The sequence below is a fragment of the Sinocyclocheilus anshuiensis genome, unplaced genomic scaffold (genome assembly GCF_001515605.1).
Source record: "Sinocyclocheilus anshuiensis isolate Anshui unplaced genomic scaffold, SAMN03320099.WGS_v1.1 scaffold328, whole genome shotgun sequence".
Lineage (NCBI taxonomy): Eukaryota > Metazoa > Chordata > Actinopteri > Cypriniformes > Cyprinidae > Sinocyclocheilus > Sinocyclocheilus anshuiensis.
The window spans coordinates 670,282-685,044 of record NW_015558621.1 but is presented as its reverse complement, the minus strand read 5'-3'; the positions used below and the strand labels follow the sequence as shown (position 1 = coordinate 685,044).

General features: G+C 36.1%; 1 protein-coding gene across 13 annotated transcripts in view; it reads left to right on the top strand.

The window, feature by feature from the left end:
* The window catches only part of prom1a (prominin 1a), a 58,599-nt gene that overhangs the window by 23,096 nt on the left and 20,740 nt on the right, over positions 1–14,763 (top strand). For 9 of the 13 annotated variants that reach the window (XM_016476560.1, XM_016476559.1, XM_016476565.1 and 6 more), the window contains exons 2-4: positions 4,203–4,261; positions 5,563–5,589; positions 7,398–7,603. In XM_016476560.1, the coding sequence (XP_016332046.1) occupies positions 4,203–4,261; positions 5,563–5,589; positions 7,398–7,603 (292 nt within the window). The remainder of the gene's footprint in view (positions 1–4,202; positions 4,262–5,562; positions 5,590–7,397; positions 7,604–14,763) is intronic. The other 4 variants (XM_016476564.1, XM_016476561.1, XM_016476568.1 and 1 more) reach the window with 1 other exon arrangement.

The following is a 14,763-nucleotide window of genomic DNA, read 5'->3' as shown; positions in this document are numbered from 1 at the left end:
TTTGTTGTCTACAGTATGCAGGGTCAGAAAACTCTATCAAAAATATCTTAATCTGAGTTCCGGAGATGAACAAAGGTCTTGCAGGTTTGGAATGACATGAGGGTGAGTAATTAATGGGTGAACTATCCCTTTAAGAGTGATGTTAATAACAGTGGATACTAATAGAACCATTTTCATTAAAACATAACACTGAACAGCCTCGTGGGATTTTTTAAATGAAACAAACTTGAAATGCCAAACTGAATTTGGGATTGTTAAACTTTTTTAATGTTTTTAAAACAAATCTCTTATGCTCACCAAAGCTGAATTTGATTTGGTCATTAATACAATAAAAATTGTAAAATTGTAAAATATTATTATAATTTTTCAAATAACTGTTATTTTAATATATTTTAATATGCAATTTATTCCTGTGATGGCAAAGCTGAATTTTTAGCAGTCATTACTCCAGTCTTCAGTGTCACATGATCCTTCAGAAATCATTTTAATATGCTGATTTGTGGCTCAAGAAACATTTGTTATTATCAATGTTGAAAACAGTTGCGCTACTTTATATTTTTGTGGAAACCGTGTCACATTTATTGGGAATTCTTTGATGAATATAAGCATTTATTTTAAATATAATTTTTTTGTACATTTACAAAAAAAAATAAAAAAAATTACACTTACAAATGAGGACAATAACATTTGTAACATTATAAATGTCTTTAATGTCACTTTTAATCAATACAGTGTATCCCTGTTGAATAAAAGTATTGATTTCCCTCTCAAGTATAGAAAAACATACCAGCTTGTGTCATCACCTCAGGGTACCGCAAGTAATCCCCAAGAAATGAAGCGAGTAGCAGTGTCCACTGAGTTGTGCTTCTCTGCACTGGTATTTTGAGTCACTCAGTGCCTTTGGCCCCTCTTTTGTTTACCGCTGAGCCCTGAGTTTATTTACTTCCTGTTAGATGAATGAAAGCACAGCCAATCAAACCAGGTCAGAGAGATAGAAACGAGAAGAGGTACTCACAAAGGACCATGAGAAAATAGATTGGGCCTGAGAAACTGCGAGCACAGTTTGTTTAGCCTTTTTGAAGTTCTTGGACACTGTCTGAGTGCCGCTGTGGGTGGGACGGATGGAGGGTAGACCGAGGTAAAGAGTTTCCACTAAAAAGTAACTATTCAGATGGTTATTATCTATTAAACTAAAACATTTACTTGACATTTTAAGAGATGAATTACTGATTCAGTCTAAATAAAATTTAACATTTAAATGCATTGGAAGTCACTGCATCACATAAAATTGAACTTTTCTTAACCTTGTTGTATCCCCAACGGTGTCTGCCGGTCATGTCACCTCAAATCACTGTCTCTCATTGAAAATAAAGACTTCCAGTTGTTTTGTCACTCCAAATCGCTGTCAGTGTGAACGCACCCTAAGAAGTCAGCTGGCTTGTTGGATAACAATTGTAAATGCTAGACAGTTTCTGGATAAAGTATATGCTTCTGTATGTGTGTGTGCTTGTGTGTTTACTTGTGAGTGTGTTAAAGGCAAACTATAGTATGCGACAGCCCCAATTGATCGTTGAAGGATAAGAAGAGACATGCTTAAAACCCTTTCTTTTCTAATCAACTCATCTCTCTCTTCTCCACTCCTCTGTTTCCACATCTCCACGCTGATCTTCTTTTTCTCCTCTCTGCACTCCTCATCCTTTTTGTCCTCTTTTTTGCTGAGAATTGGAGTTTTCTGGAAGAAACAGCTGGAGGAATATGCCCCACTGATTCCTTACCCACAATCCAATCTGCCCACAGACCACTGAACTCTCTCGCTATCTGTGTGTGTGGTAAAATGCTTTTTGCTTGGTCATTTTGATTATATGCTTGACCAGCATAAAATAATGAAGTATCTTTTGGTTGTAGACAAATTTAAGACAAAAAGGTCCTTCTAAAAAGAATCAAAAGCAATTCAAAATTGATTTTACATGTAGGACACCCTGGAACGTAATTATATTGCAATAATGTGACTAATCAATTGAAAAAATATGTGTGTGTACAGTGTATATATACTGTATATATATATATATATATATATATATATATGTATATGGCTAATTATGCCAAATGTGGCTAATTATGGCTAATGGGAAAAAAAAGTTGGACATGATGACTGAGGACTGCAAATTTCTTTGAGAAAGTCATTGCTTCCGGTATAATTAATTCCTCATTGTTGGATATGATGCAAAAGTAAGGCAATTGTGTGCTGAGGGATTTTATTAAAGGCATATTTCCTTGAATTAAGGTCATGCTAATTAACTAGGGACTTATAGGGACCAGCAAAATATAGCTAGACAGGCTAATGCAGTGACTGGTGATGTTTTTTCATGGCCATATACGATGATCCGCTAAACTTTGCTGCTTCTGCCTGCCTTTGAAGATGAGTAGACCTTCAGGACCCTTTGGATTTCTCTGTAGAAAATGCATGAAGCCAATTAGACCCATATTATTGCAAAAATAAGAGACTTGTTACAGGTACAGTGATGATTATTTAAAATATATATATTAGTTTTGTTTAGAGGCCTGAGCGTTTCAAAAATAGCCATATTGACTATTTCCTGTGAATGAATAGATAATAACATACTTATGAAAATTCTAACATTTTGTTGAGTACATTACTGATTCTCTGCTACTCTTTAAAGGACCAAAAACCCCTGCAATGTAGCAAATGGAGGATGTACCTCATTTTTTCCTTATGATGTTTTCAACATACTAGGCTTTTAATAGAAATGTGGCCTACTACAAATGTGACATATTTCTGTTTGAAACTGGACATTTAATGAGTAAACATTTTAGGATGTGACTCTATATGACAGGTTGTTTGAGAAGAGTGTCTGTAAAATAAGAAGAGGCTCTGCATATTATTGCATTCTCATGACAGATCACAAAGACAAAAAAATCTCAAATATATTTAGTTGTTCATTTTTATAGGGTCAGTTTAGTTACACTATCATTAAAATATGAAATCACATTCCCATTGCGTTGTTGATATTCTGCTATTTTATTTATGATGGGATGTGAAAGACATATTTGCTCTTTTTCTGTGATGAGCTATAGGACAGGAGACTGATCCTTCAGTGTGTTGGGATGTTTGCCATCACTGCACCTGTTGTTTGTGATGTTGTATTGTTTGTGGATTTATATGTTGTATGCTGGTGGTTATTAGACTATGGTGCTATGGGAATGGAAAACCTGAACCTGTAGAGTGAATCTGTAGAGAGTCGTTTTCTGTGAAAGAGATACTCTGGAGCAGAATCAATTCAGAGTTAAACCAAAGTCCCTTTAAGGTTTCCCAATCTGGGGTTTGTGAGTGGATGATGTTAATGATGTTGACTTCCATATGGAAAGTCAATGGCTACCGGCAACTGTTTTGTTACCAACATTCTTCAAAATATCTTATTTTGTGTTTAACAGAAGAAAGAAACTCATACAGGTTTGGAACAACTTAAAGGTGAATAAATGATGACAACATTTTCATTTTTGGGTGAACTATCCCTTTAAGGTAAGTCAGTTCACTTTGTGACCATCATGGAAATGTCCCCAGACAGTTGTTTTCTAGGTACTGCTTCTGTCCACTCAGATGGGGGAAGACTGAAATCTTAAAATCTAACAATCATAAATTGTTTTTGTTTTTCAGATGACATGTTGAGCGATATTTCACATTTTTACAAGTGGTCTCACCTCCCCCTTGTGCTATCCCTAACTGAACTTTATCTCTGTTTTTGAATACAATGCACAAATTTTTACGTAACAGAGCACAACTTCCTTCTCTATTGCAATTCTAATAATGTGCATTTGATTTGTCATTGCTCGTAATCCAAATCTTATGTTTAATGCATTATAATGCAACTTTTATCAGCACATTTATACAGAAGCTCACATACTCAACTAAACATTGCAAAGACGCTCCCCAAGGAAACTTTGTGATGTCTGTTTGTATGAAGACAGATAATATTTTCTCTGAAGATTGTGGTAATTGTGATCGTGGAGGCAGCTGGGGGCTAAACACTGAACCCGTACTGAAGGGTTACGCTCATCCACAGTGGGCTCGTTGTTGGTGTTTTTTTCAGCTGGATGTTGAATAACATTACGTAACCTGTTCTGACGTGGTGGCACTGTAAGAGGCTGCAGTATGCTGACTTTGTTTTCTCCTGTCATTGCAGATCTCGTCATTAGAGTGGCAAAGGATAAATTCGGAGCCATACAATCCGAGTACCAGAAGGTAAGTGCATGTGACTGTGCCTACCTGAACCTCTGTGTGATTACGTGCTCCGCCACCGTAGTTCATTTGCAGGGACAATGTCTCAGCGCATCTATTATGAAACAATATTTTAATTGCGTTTGAAAGCCAAGGAGAGAGCCTTACCCTATTATGCGCTTATTCTGGAAGAGCTGTTAATTGCTTTTGGCATTATAGCCTGTAGTAAACAGAGGAAGAAACTATTTGTTGCTTTTTAATAACAGAGTTTAATTAAACAACAGCTCTTGCTTTGAAGTTTCAGCATCTTACTCCTGGGAACAAACAAACATTTGGGGCAAAACTTAATGAATCAGTTTCACCGACATTTCTTGTGATGGTTAGAGGAAATGTGAGTTCAGAGATACACAGCCACCTCAATTTACCATATCTGTTTATCAGAAAATAGCCCTATATTATATTATATTATATTATATTATATTATATTATGTTATATTAAAGTTTTGGGCCTGTAAGTTTTCATTTTTGAAATAAATTAATACTTTCATTGAGCAAGGACACATTGTATGATCAAAAGTGGCATTTAAAACTTACATTGTTCCAAAAATGTCCATTTCAAATCAATGTTTTTCCTTTGAACTCTGTTCAGCCAGCAGCACTACTGTTTTCAAATGTGACATGTTTCTCGAGCACCAAATCAGCATATTAGAATCAAAATTCAGCTTTTTATTAGAATAAAAATCCATCACATGAATGAATTACATTTTCAACTATATTAAAATAGAAAACAGTTATTTTAATATTTTAATACTCTATTTTTGATTCTAAAAAGACAGTATTGGTGAATATAAGAGACTTCTCATAAAAACATGAAAAAATGCCAACCACAAACTATATATGCAATACATATAGATATAATTTAATTTTGTATATTTTTATATTAAAGGATCATCACTTAATTTAGTAATTTAAGTTTAAGCTTAAAATTCATAAGGATGAAAAACGATGATTTCAAAATGGTCAAATATCAGTCTATAATCATTCACTCACTCTTTTCAGTTTTATTCTGTTTTGCTCTTGAAACACTTAAGAATATGGAGAACTGGATATGTATGTGAGTGTCGGCCAAATCCATGATTCACTCAATATCTGGGACTGTCAAAATGGGTCTGGTTCCCAGAACAGATGAAAAGTGCTCTTCCTAGTTCTTAAGTGATTTTATTTGCCATTTGTTTGACTGTTTATTTGATTTTGCTTACCATCTGTTCTTCATTTTTTTCTGTTTTTGCTGTTCTGCATGCCTATCATCATCTGGCACCTCCCAGCCAGAAAACATTGTTCTGACGCTACAGGTAATGTGTGTGTCCTGCTAGAAGTGTCAAGGGCCAAACCAGACCCAAGTCTGACAACCCTCATTCCTTAGTTGCACGCACCTAACCCGTTCAAAGCCCAGCCGTTCATGTCTGTTTCAGTGTTACTCTCCAGTCTAATCTTGACTGTGGTTATGTCATCCTTGTGGAACGCTAGGAACATTACATTGATTTAAATGATCTAGATAAACATTACACTTTTAGTACAGTTTTAAAACTGGGAATATGTTCATTTCACTTTTTTCTTGGCCATCCTGTATTAAAAGGTATTAAATTTCAATTTCATCTCTGTAATTGGTAAGATAATCACAGATACACAAATTTCCTCATCTTAAGCTATCTGCAATTTTTAGCTCAGCCATGACCTAGTAAGAGGAGTGTAACTACGATAACAGGAATGATGTTATTCCTAGATGAACCTGTCTAAAGCTTATATATGCTGATACGAGAGAAGCACATCAGACGGTCAGTGAGAGGGAATGACCATTCATAGTAGAATGGTCAATAACCTCATGCCCTAAGTGCTATATGTGTGAAGTCCTCCTTAAAAGTCTTAGCTTCTAAGCTTTTGTGTCATTTCCAAGAAGACTTTCAGTTCTTACTCGCATAGGCATGAGGGGAAATTAGCTTTTAAAACCACTTTTAGAGAATTTTAATATGGAAAGGCTCTACCCTTGAGGAGAAGCGAGGTTATTCGGTGACAGACAAAGCCTCTGGTTTATTCAGTGGATTAAGCTTATCCACAGGCTAGCCGGAGGACAGCCCTGCTCATTCAGAAGTGTCCATAATGCAAATGGATTCAATGGCAACATATGGAAAAAGCATTTAACATTATTCCATCATGTTACATACGGCATGGAAATTTTGCAGAGCACGGTTTAATTTCCCTCACTTCAAAAGCCCTTTTAATGGAAGGCTTTGGAGACAAGGATATTTGCTTTACTTGAAAAAGAGCACAAAGGCCTCCATGTCTTGTTGCATTTTTTTTTTAAATATGAACCGTGAAAATATTTTGTAGCTCATTTAAATATACCTTAGTGTTCCTTTAAAAAACGGGTGATAATAATTTAAAGGAACAGTTCACCCGAAAATAAAAATCTGCTGAAAATCTACCTACCCTAAGGCCATCCAAGATGTAAATGAGTTTGTTTCTACATCGGAACAGATTTGAAGAAATTTAGCATTACATCACTTGCTTACCAGTGGATCCTCTGCAGTGAATGGGTGCCGTCAGAATGAGTGTCCAAACAGCTGATTAAAAACATCACAGCATAATCAACACGACTTCAGTCCATCAATTAACATCTTGTGAAGTGAAAAGTTGCGAGTTTGTTTTAAACAAATACATCATTAGGCTATTTTTAACTTCAAACTATCGCTTCTGGCTAAAATGTAAGTCTTTTATCCACAATATTGCTTGAAACAAACTCATCTACATTTTGGATGTCCAAAGGATGAGTACATTTTCAGCTATTTTCATTTTTGGGTGAACTACTCCTTTAATTTCTGTGCATGTAGTGCTCACTAGTGTTACTGTAGTTCTAAAATAATCACACATGGCTCTCCTTCCTTCCTTTTACCCACAGAACTAAACCTAAACTTTAAACCTGTATAACTTGGATGGTTCCCTGGATGCAAATTAAGCCATAACTGAGATTTATTTACCTGAACTTCATTGCAGACCAGGCTTAAACTGCATCAAGGAAACCATCTCAAAAAATAACTCTGTTTGTTTGCATTTATTGATCATGTTAGAATTTCTAATCTATGTAACTTTGTGTTGTGTGCAGGTGATTTATTATGAGCTTGGTTTTGTGGTGTGTGCGGCACTGGGCCTGCTGTTCACCGTGCTGCTACCGCTGGTGGGGCTTCTCTTTTGTTTGTGCCGCTGCTGTGATAACTGCGGAGGAGAGATGCACCAGAGACAGCGGAAGAACGCAGACTGCCTTAGAGGACTGCTGACCACGCTGTTACTCACCACCACCTTCATTATCACGTAAGTTTTTGTGTTTGTCTGAATGTGCATGTGTGCTTGCATTAACACACTAAAGGCCCATTCACACAAGGATGATAACTATAGAAAATCTAAGTCTTAACTTTAGCAACATGCTATCATCAAGCTCTATTAAAATCAGTTATGAATTACGTCTCTATTTGTGGAAGCCTTCCAAACTGGTCACTTACGAGGTGCCACTTAAAACGCAGGTAGCAGACAGCAAAAGCAGCTTAGTAGGTTTTGGAACAGAGCCTAAATAATCCAACGTAAACTCAAAACTGATGATCTTTTCAATAAAAGTCCTCAACATGGACACTTCTGAGCTTGTAATTATTCTTTCTTTCCTAAAGTTACCATGTACCCAAAGACATATTGTAGACAAGTGTACACTCCAGGAAGAAATACAGCAGAATTGTACAAAAGCAGGAGCTCCAGGATAGCGACGACAAACTGAATAGAGTGTTTGATGTTCCTCAGCTTTATGCATTCAGCTGGCTGGCTCTTTATTAAAGATTCCACAGCACATGCCTGGCTGCCTGGAGATGGGCATGTCTCCTCATGTACAAACCTCCTGGGATTTCAACCTTCATGATTCTGATGAAGCTGTAACAGTTGCTACTCTGCACATTCCTCTCTTCAGTGCTATATTAAAGCGGGTCAATCTTGTTTAATGTGAGGCAGGCGCCACCCAGTCTCTTAGTGAGAAGTTTAACTGAAAATTATTCAAATGTTGCATGATTGTCCTGAGAGGACTCTCAAAGAGAGGTTATGGAAAATTTCTTGAGTTTGAAGCATCTCCAGGGGAGGTTATGAGTTGGATACCTTCTGATGTGTTTGGAGAGGTGCTTGAATGGTGTTTTTTTCGTTTTTTGTTCTGGAGTTTCGTTGACCTATCTTTTCATTTGTCTTTTCCAAACTTTTATTATAATTGCTTGATAAACTCAGGCCGCTTTTCTCAGGGCTCTGCTGTTTTCACATAAAACATTGGGCATAATTTAGGCTTGATGAATAATTAAAGAAGTGATCCAATTATGGCAAGAAAATTCCTCATTAGTGCAATCTCACTCTTAAGAGAAAAACAGCATTTCTTAGGGACACTGTCAACCCAGTCATGAACACAATGGTGTGATGGTCAGGCAACATAACAGCTTTAGGCATGTATTACTTGTATTTTTAGTTCAATTCTTGTAAGACTTTGTCCGACGGTCTTCCAGACTTTAGATCACTGGCATCCATTACTATCTGTTTGGTACATGCTTAACATGCATAATCAGTTGGCTGCAAGTAGTTTCATTATGCGACTTTGTAAAAAAGATGGTCTGTCCTAAATATATACTATTATGTATACTATTATATACTATTTTATATATAAATTCACTGTACATTAAGAAGTTTGGGATTGGTAAGATTTTTCATGTTTCTGAATCACTTATGCTTTCCAAGGCTGCATTTATGATCAATAATACAGTAAAAAGAGTAATATTGTGAAATATTATTACAGTTTAAAATAACTGGTTTCTATTTTATTAATTGTTAAAATTTAACTTATTCCTGTGATTAAAAAAAGATACATTTTCGACAGCCATTTCTCTAGTCTTCAGTGTGTCATCATTGTAATAAGATGATTTTGTGCTTAATAAAAATTTCTTATTATTATGTTGAAAACAGTTGTGCTGCTTAATATTTTTTGGAACCTGTGATACATTTTTTCAAGATTTTATGATAAATAAAAAGTTCAAAAAATTAGGAATCTTTTGTAACATTATAAATGTCGTTACTGTCACTTTTGATCAATTTAACGCATTCTTGCTGAATAAAAGTGTTTAAATCCTACTAGCCATAAAACCTTTGAACGATAATGTGTATATAAAACATATATTGCATGTTAGATGTTTTCTGTTTTACAATGTAAATGGTGTTAAGTTGCCATGTGCCATTGTACTAAAAATAGATGCTATCACTGTTATTTACAAATGACCGCACACATAAATTTGTGTCCTCATTCTGGAGAAGGCTGCCCTTTAAAAAATAATGACGCTGTCACGCTTTTGCTTGCTGTTTTATTATAGATTTATTTAAATTTGAATGTGTATTTATATTTAATTAGTCCACAGCTAAAGATAATTAATGAATCTGCTCATTTTAATTTGTTAACACAGTTGTATTATCCATGTCAATGTAAAATTCATGTTTAATGTATCTTTAAAATGGACCATGAATTTTACTTTGACATTTTTACATGATTGTTTTTTGTAAATGGATAAGACATCAGGGTTTACATGCATTTAAATGATCAGATTCATTCATTAAATTCATTATCTTCAGCTGTGGTCCTAAAATGGCTCAAAATAGAAAAAAATAAAAAATAAATGTATGCACACTTCAATTAATAAAACCCTTTTTCCTTAGATCTTTCTCTTAAATTTCTTAGGGGAATTAAAAAATAGACACAAATGAGAATCATTTGCTCTTTGGAACAATTTGATGAGAAATATAGTTCACATTGAAATCTCTTGGTTTTAATGGCACACAGTTGGCGACATTGTTGAGATCTTTTCTGAACTCTAGAGGAGACATAATCTTACTGAGCTCTTTTCAGGTTTCTCAGGAGAAAAATCTTAAGCAGAAGTCTCTATTTGCTCTCAGTTTAATCTCATTGATGTCTAGGAGAAACAGTTGAGATATTAAAGCGGTCTAATTTGTAATTTGTTATTCCCATGGGGTGGAGGGACTCGCTCGGCTGACTGTTGCTTAGCTGTGATTGGATGCAGAGCAGAAACCCGGCTGCTACTCAGAAGGAGTGTTACGCTCAGGGCACAGAAGGTCACTGGGGCCGCTGTTCCTCTGCCAACCCCTGGGCTCAGCTTGCAGAGACGGCCTGTCAAATCTAATACAGTAGAGCCTGTGAACCCACATGACATCCATAGTGCAGCTGGGCTGTGCAGTGCTCGCACATTTCATTCATTAAATCACCCCGTTTAGTCATAGAAAACCTACATTTGCACAGTGTTTGTGCTGTTAAATGTCTTTGGGCCTGCATGCATGGATAGATTGAGATTCAGTCTTGGTAATTAATTATTACAGGCACACACATGTAAATGCTTGCATTTTTTACTCTAGAGATTGCTGTATTTTCGACAGATCCTGCCTCAGTCCTCTATAACGGTTCTATAAGTATAAAAACAACACTGCAGTCCTGTTTTTCCATATATATATATATATTTTAAGATTTTGCAAAGTTGAGAGTGTGAGAGAATTGATGAAATCATTTGCAGTTTCTATAGTAACAGCGGCTACTCTGATTGGTGGATCTCTCTTTAGGATTTTGACTAGTACTTCAGTTAGAATTTGAAAATTGGGAAATTGAAATCACACCGACTTATAGGGTCCTCAGACAGTTAGGGGTTATGAAAGGGGTCCTTTGTGCTAATATGTTTTAGAAACCCGTATTTAGGTTATCTAGTGCCTGAGGATTGTCTATATCTAGTTATATCTAGTAAAATGTGTGAATGTGTTTGCGTAAGAGAGAGAAACCATGGTAACAGTGACAATATGTCCTGATGTGACTCTGCGTCAGACTCTCTGGTGTGTGTGTGTGTGTGTGTGTGTGTGTGTGTGCGCGTGTGTGCGCGTGTGTGCGCGTGTGTGCGCGTGTGTGTTCGCGTGTGTGTGTGTGCTAGTCACCATATGGTACAGTTCTTTTTGGCGCATAGCTGTACAGTTTACTTTTTATCTGTGTATTTGCAGGGTTGTGATTGTTTTTTGTAAAGCAGCATTTAAATAGATCCATCATCAGATATTAATGTCACCAGTCCACTGTATACAAATGTAAATCAGTCACTGTCAAGAGGTTCTTCTGCCGGTTAAGATGATGAATAATGAGTATTTAAATGTAATATTCAGCTCAAAGAAAAACGCCCACAATATTTTGGTGTACAGAATGGAGAGAGAGAAAACTTTTGTTTGTGTGGTTAATCATGTGTCCTCCTTCTGTCCTACACATGAATGGAAAAGAGAAATGATTGTCTCACACTTCAATTACCCACCCGATCTGGCCTACTTTCACTGCACAAACATGGGGCTTGCCGCTTCCTTTTCCACAGACATATTCAACTTGAAACTTGTGGGATCTTTTTAAAAGGAACATTTCCATTTCCTCTGGAATAATGAAATAGTCTGGAATCTAATTTGAAAATGTGCTGCTTTATAAATCTTCCTGTCGAAGGTTTGGACACACCTACTTATTTGTATTCTTTTATATTACTTTTATATTATTTTCATCAAAACTAAAATATAATATTTGTTAATGAATTAACATACTATCATTTGTGTTATTTACACAGGGGACTATATTGACAAAAAAAAATAACAGATTAAACCCATCTTATACTTTAGCTTCTTCAAAGTCTTTGGGTGCTTCCAGAGATGCTTTTTAACTATTGAAGGTTCCTGTGTATGCTGTACACTCATTGCCTGTTTATCCAGCCCAATTAATCCATTTCCAGTTGTTTAATTGAAATGAACTTGTAAAGAAATGTGTATGTAAGCACAAAATTACCATAAATTCTCACATATCCCTAGTGAAAAATAAATAAACTAAACTGTATTTGAAATACATTTTTTAATGCTAAGTATACTACAAATACATTTACATATTTATGTACTTAAAAATAAAAATTAACCCTTAATTGTACTTTTAATATACGATACTGGTAATTGGAACTACTAATTTTGTACTTAATGCAATTTTATTGTGTGGAAGTAGTGCCGAGGTCCAACTAAAGATATACTGAAGTGTATTTGATTGTGCTAAAGTGGAACTATTGCAAGTAAACTTTAGGTACACTTTAAAGGGGTCATATGATGCGATTTCAATTTTTCCTTTCTCTTTGGAGTGTTACAAGCTCTTGGTGCATAAAGAAGATCTGTAAAGTTGCAAAGACTAAAGTCTCAAATCCAAAGAGATATTCTTTATAAAAGTTAAGAGTCAACCATGCCTACCTAAAACGGTTCGTTCCAGCACGCAATGTGGGAAGATTTGCATAACGCCGCCCAAATGTTCACGCACACCTCGCTTTTCAGACCGATGAGCTTTGTAAAAATCGATGCATTTCAGAAAGGCGGGGCATAGAGGAGAATTAATAATGTACAGTATGTGGAACATAATGTGTTTTTTGAATCTTAAACCACATAAACACATTTTATTACACCAAATGCACAAAATAATCATATGACCCCTTTAAATATCTTGCATTAAACACTTATATTATTCAAAGATCATACAATCCTCATCAGTAGTGACATTAAAACACACATTTTAGGCTTAATAATAAGAAATGTGCATTGTGCACAAGTAGTTCTCCAAATAAAGTTTCATTATAATTTTTATATCAGTAAGTCTCGAGCAATATGTCAGTAAATATGTTAATAGATTTGAACTATACTTAATATGAAATAAGTGATTTTTAAATATATTACTTTTAGGGATAAAATCTGTCAAATGTGCAGTTTATTGATACTTTTATAAAGAAATGTATATGCAAGCTCAAAACTACCATAAATTAAGTGTTAGCGTTAGTTCTGGCAGGTCACGTGAGTCATCCCCAGCTCCTCCTTTCGCCACAGTCAGGACTTGGCTTTCTGATATTCCTTGCTAATCAGACTCCTTTATCTTGAATAAAGTGTTACACTTAAATATCATTAAGTACATTAATGATATCTGCCTTGATCTGTTCGGTTATTATTGCTGCTCTCCCTGCTCATTCATAACAGGCTGCATGGATGGGCAGGGAGGTTTTTGCCCAGAACAGAACCATACCACCAAACCAAACTTTATGCTAAGTATCTATCATTTTGACGATAGTGGTCCTGACAGAACTACGTATTATAAATTATATCACATTTTATAATTGCTGTGCTTGTGTTTTATTTTGTGGTAATGGTAGTTCAACATTAAAAAGTAGTAAAAGTATATTTTCTGTCTTGCCTTCTAAATTAAAAGACTGACCCTCATTTTCCAGTTGACAGTGGCTGTCTTTGTCTGGGTCAGTAACTTGGCAGTGGTGGGCCGATCACATTACAGGTCTGTTGAGCACAGAGGAATCAACAGGTAGACCTGGAACGCCTTCATGGCGAATCAAACCTGGTGGGTCATCTTCTGTATAAAGAGGCAGTCAAGGAGGTCCTCACCCCCACCCTGCTCCTCAAACCCCCACTGAGGCATTTATAAACAGGGACGCTGTGGGAGCAGCCCCAGGGTCCAGTCTGGCTAAATACAGCAATCATTGTGGGAGTAACGCGATTCCTGCCTCCATTAGTCTATAGAGACATTCTTCAGTGCACTGAACCAACCCAAGTTACAAAGCCTATTTTCAACATGATGCCAAAGTCAGCTCAAAGCCATTTTTAAAAGCAAGATTTAATAAAAAAATGCAAATTACAATTTTGTTTTATTTATTTACAGTGGGGAAAATATTTATTTGATCGCCTGCTGATTTTGTAAGTTTGCCCACTTACAAAGAAATGAAGGGTCTGTAATTTTTATGGTAGGTTTATTTTAACGGATAGAGACAGAATATCAACCAAAAAATCCAGAAAAAAAACACATTATATAAAGGTTAGAAATTGATTTGCATTTCAGTGAGTGAAATAAGTATTTGATTCCCTACCAACCAGCAAGAATTCTTGCTCCCACAGATTGGTTATGTGCCCAGGTGGAACACAGATTAGTCCTGCCACTTTAAGAAGTTACTCCTAATGTCAGCTCGTCAGGTGTATAAAACACCTGTCCACATAATCTGTATCTTCCATTCCAACCTCTCCCACCACCATGGGTAAGACCAAAGAGCTGTCAAAGGATGTCAGAGACAAGATTGTAGATCTGCACAAGGCTTGAAGGGGCTACAATACCATCAGCAAGAAGCTTGGTGAGAAGGAGACAACTGTTGGTGCGATTATTCGGAAATGGAAGAAATACAAAACAACCATCAATCTGCCTCGGTCTGGAGCTCCGATCGGATGATCATGAGGGATCAACCCCAAACTACACGAGAGTAGCTTGTTAATGATCTTAAGGTAGTTGAGACCACAGTCACCAAGCAAACCACTGGTAACACACTACGCCGCAATGGACTGAAATCCTGCAGCGCCCGCAAGGTCCC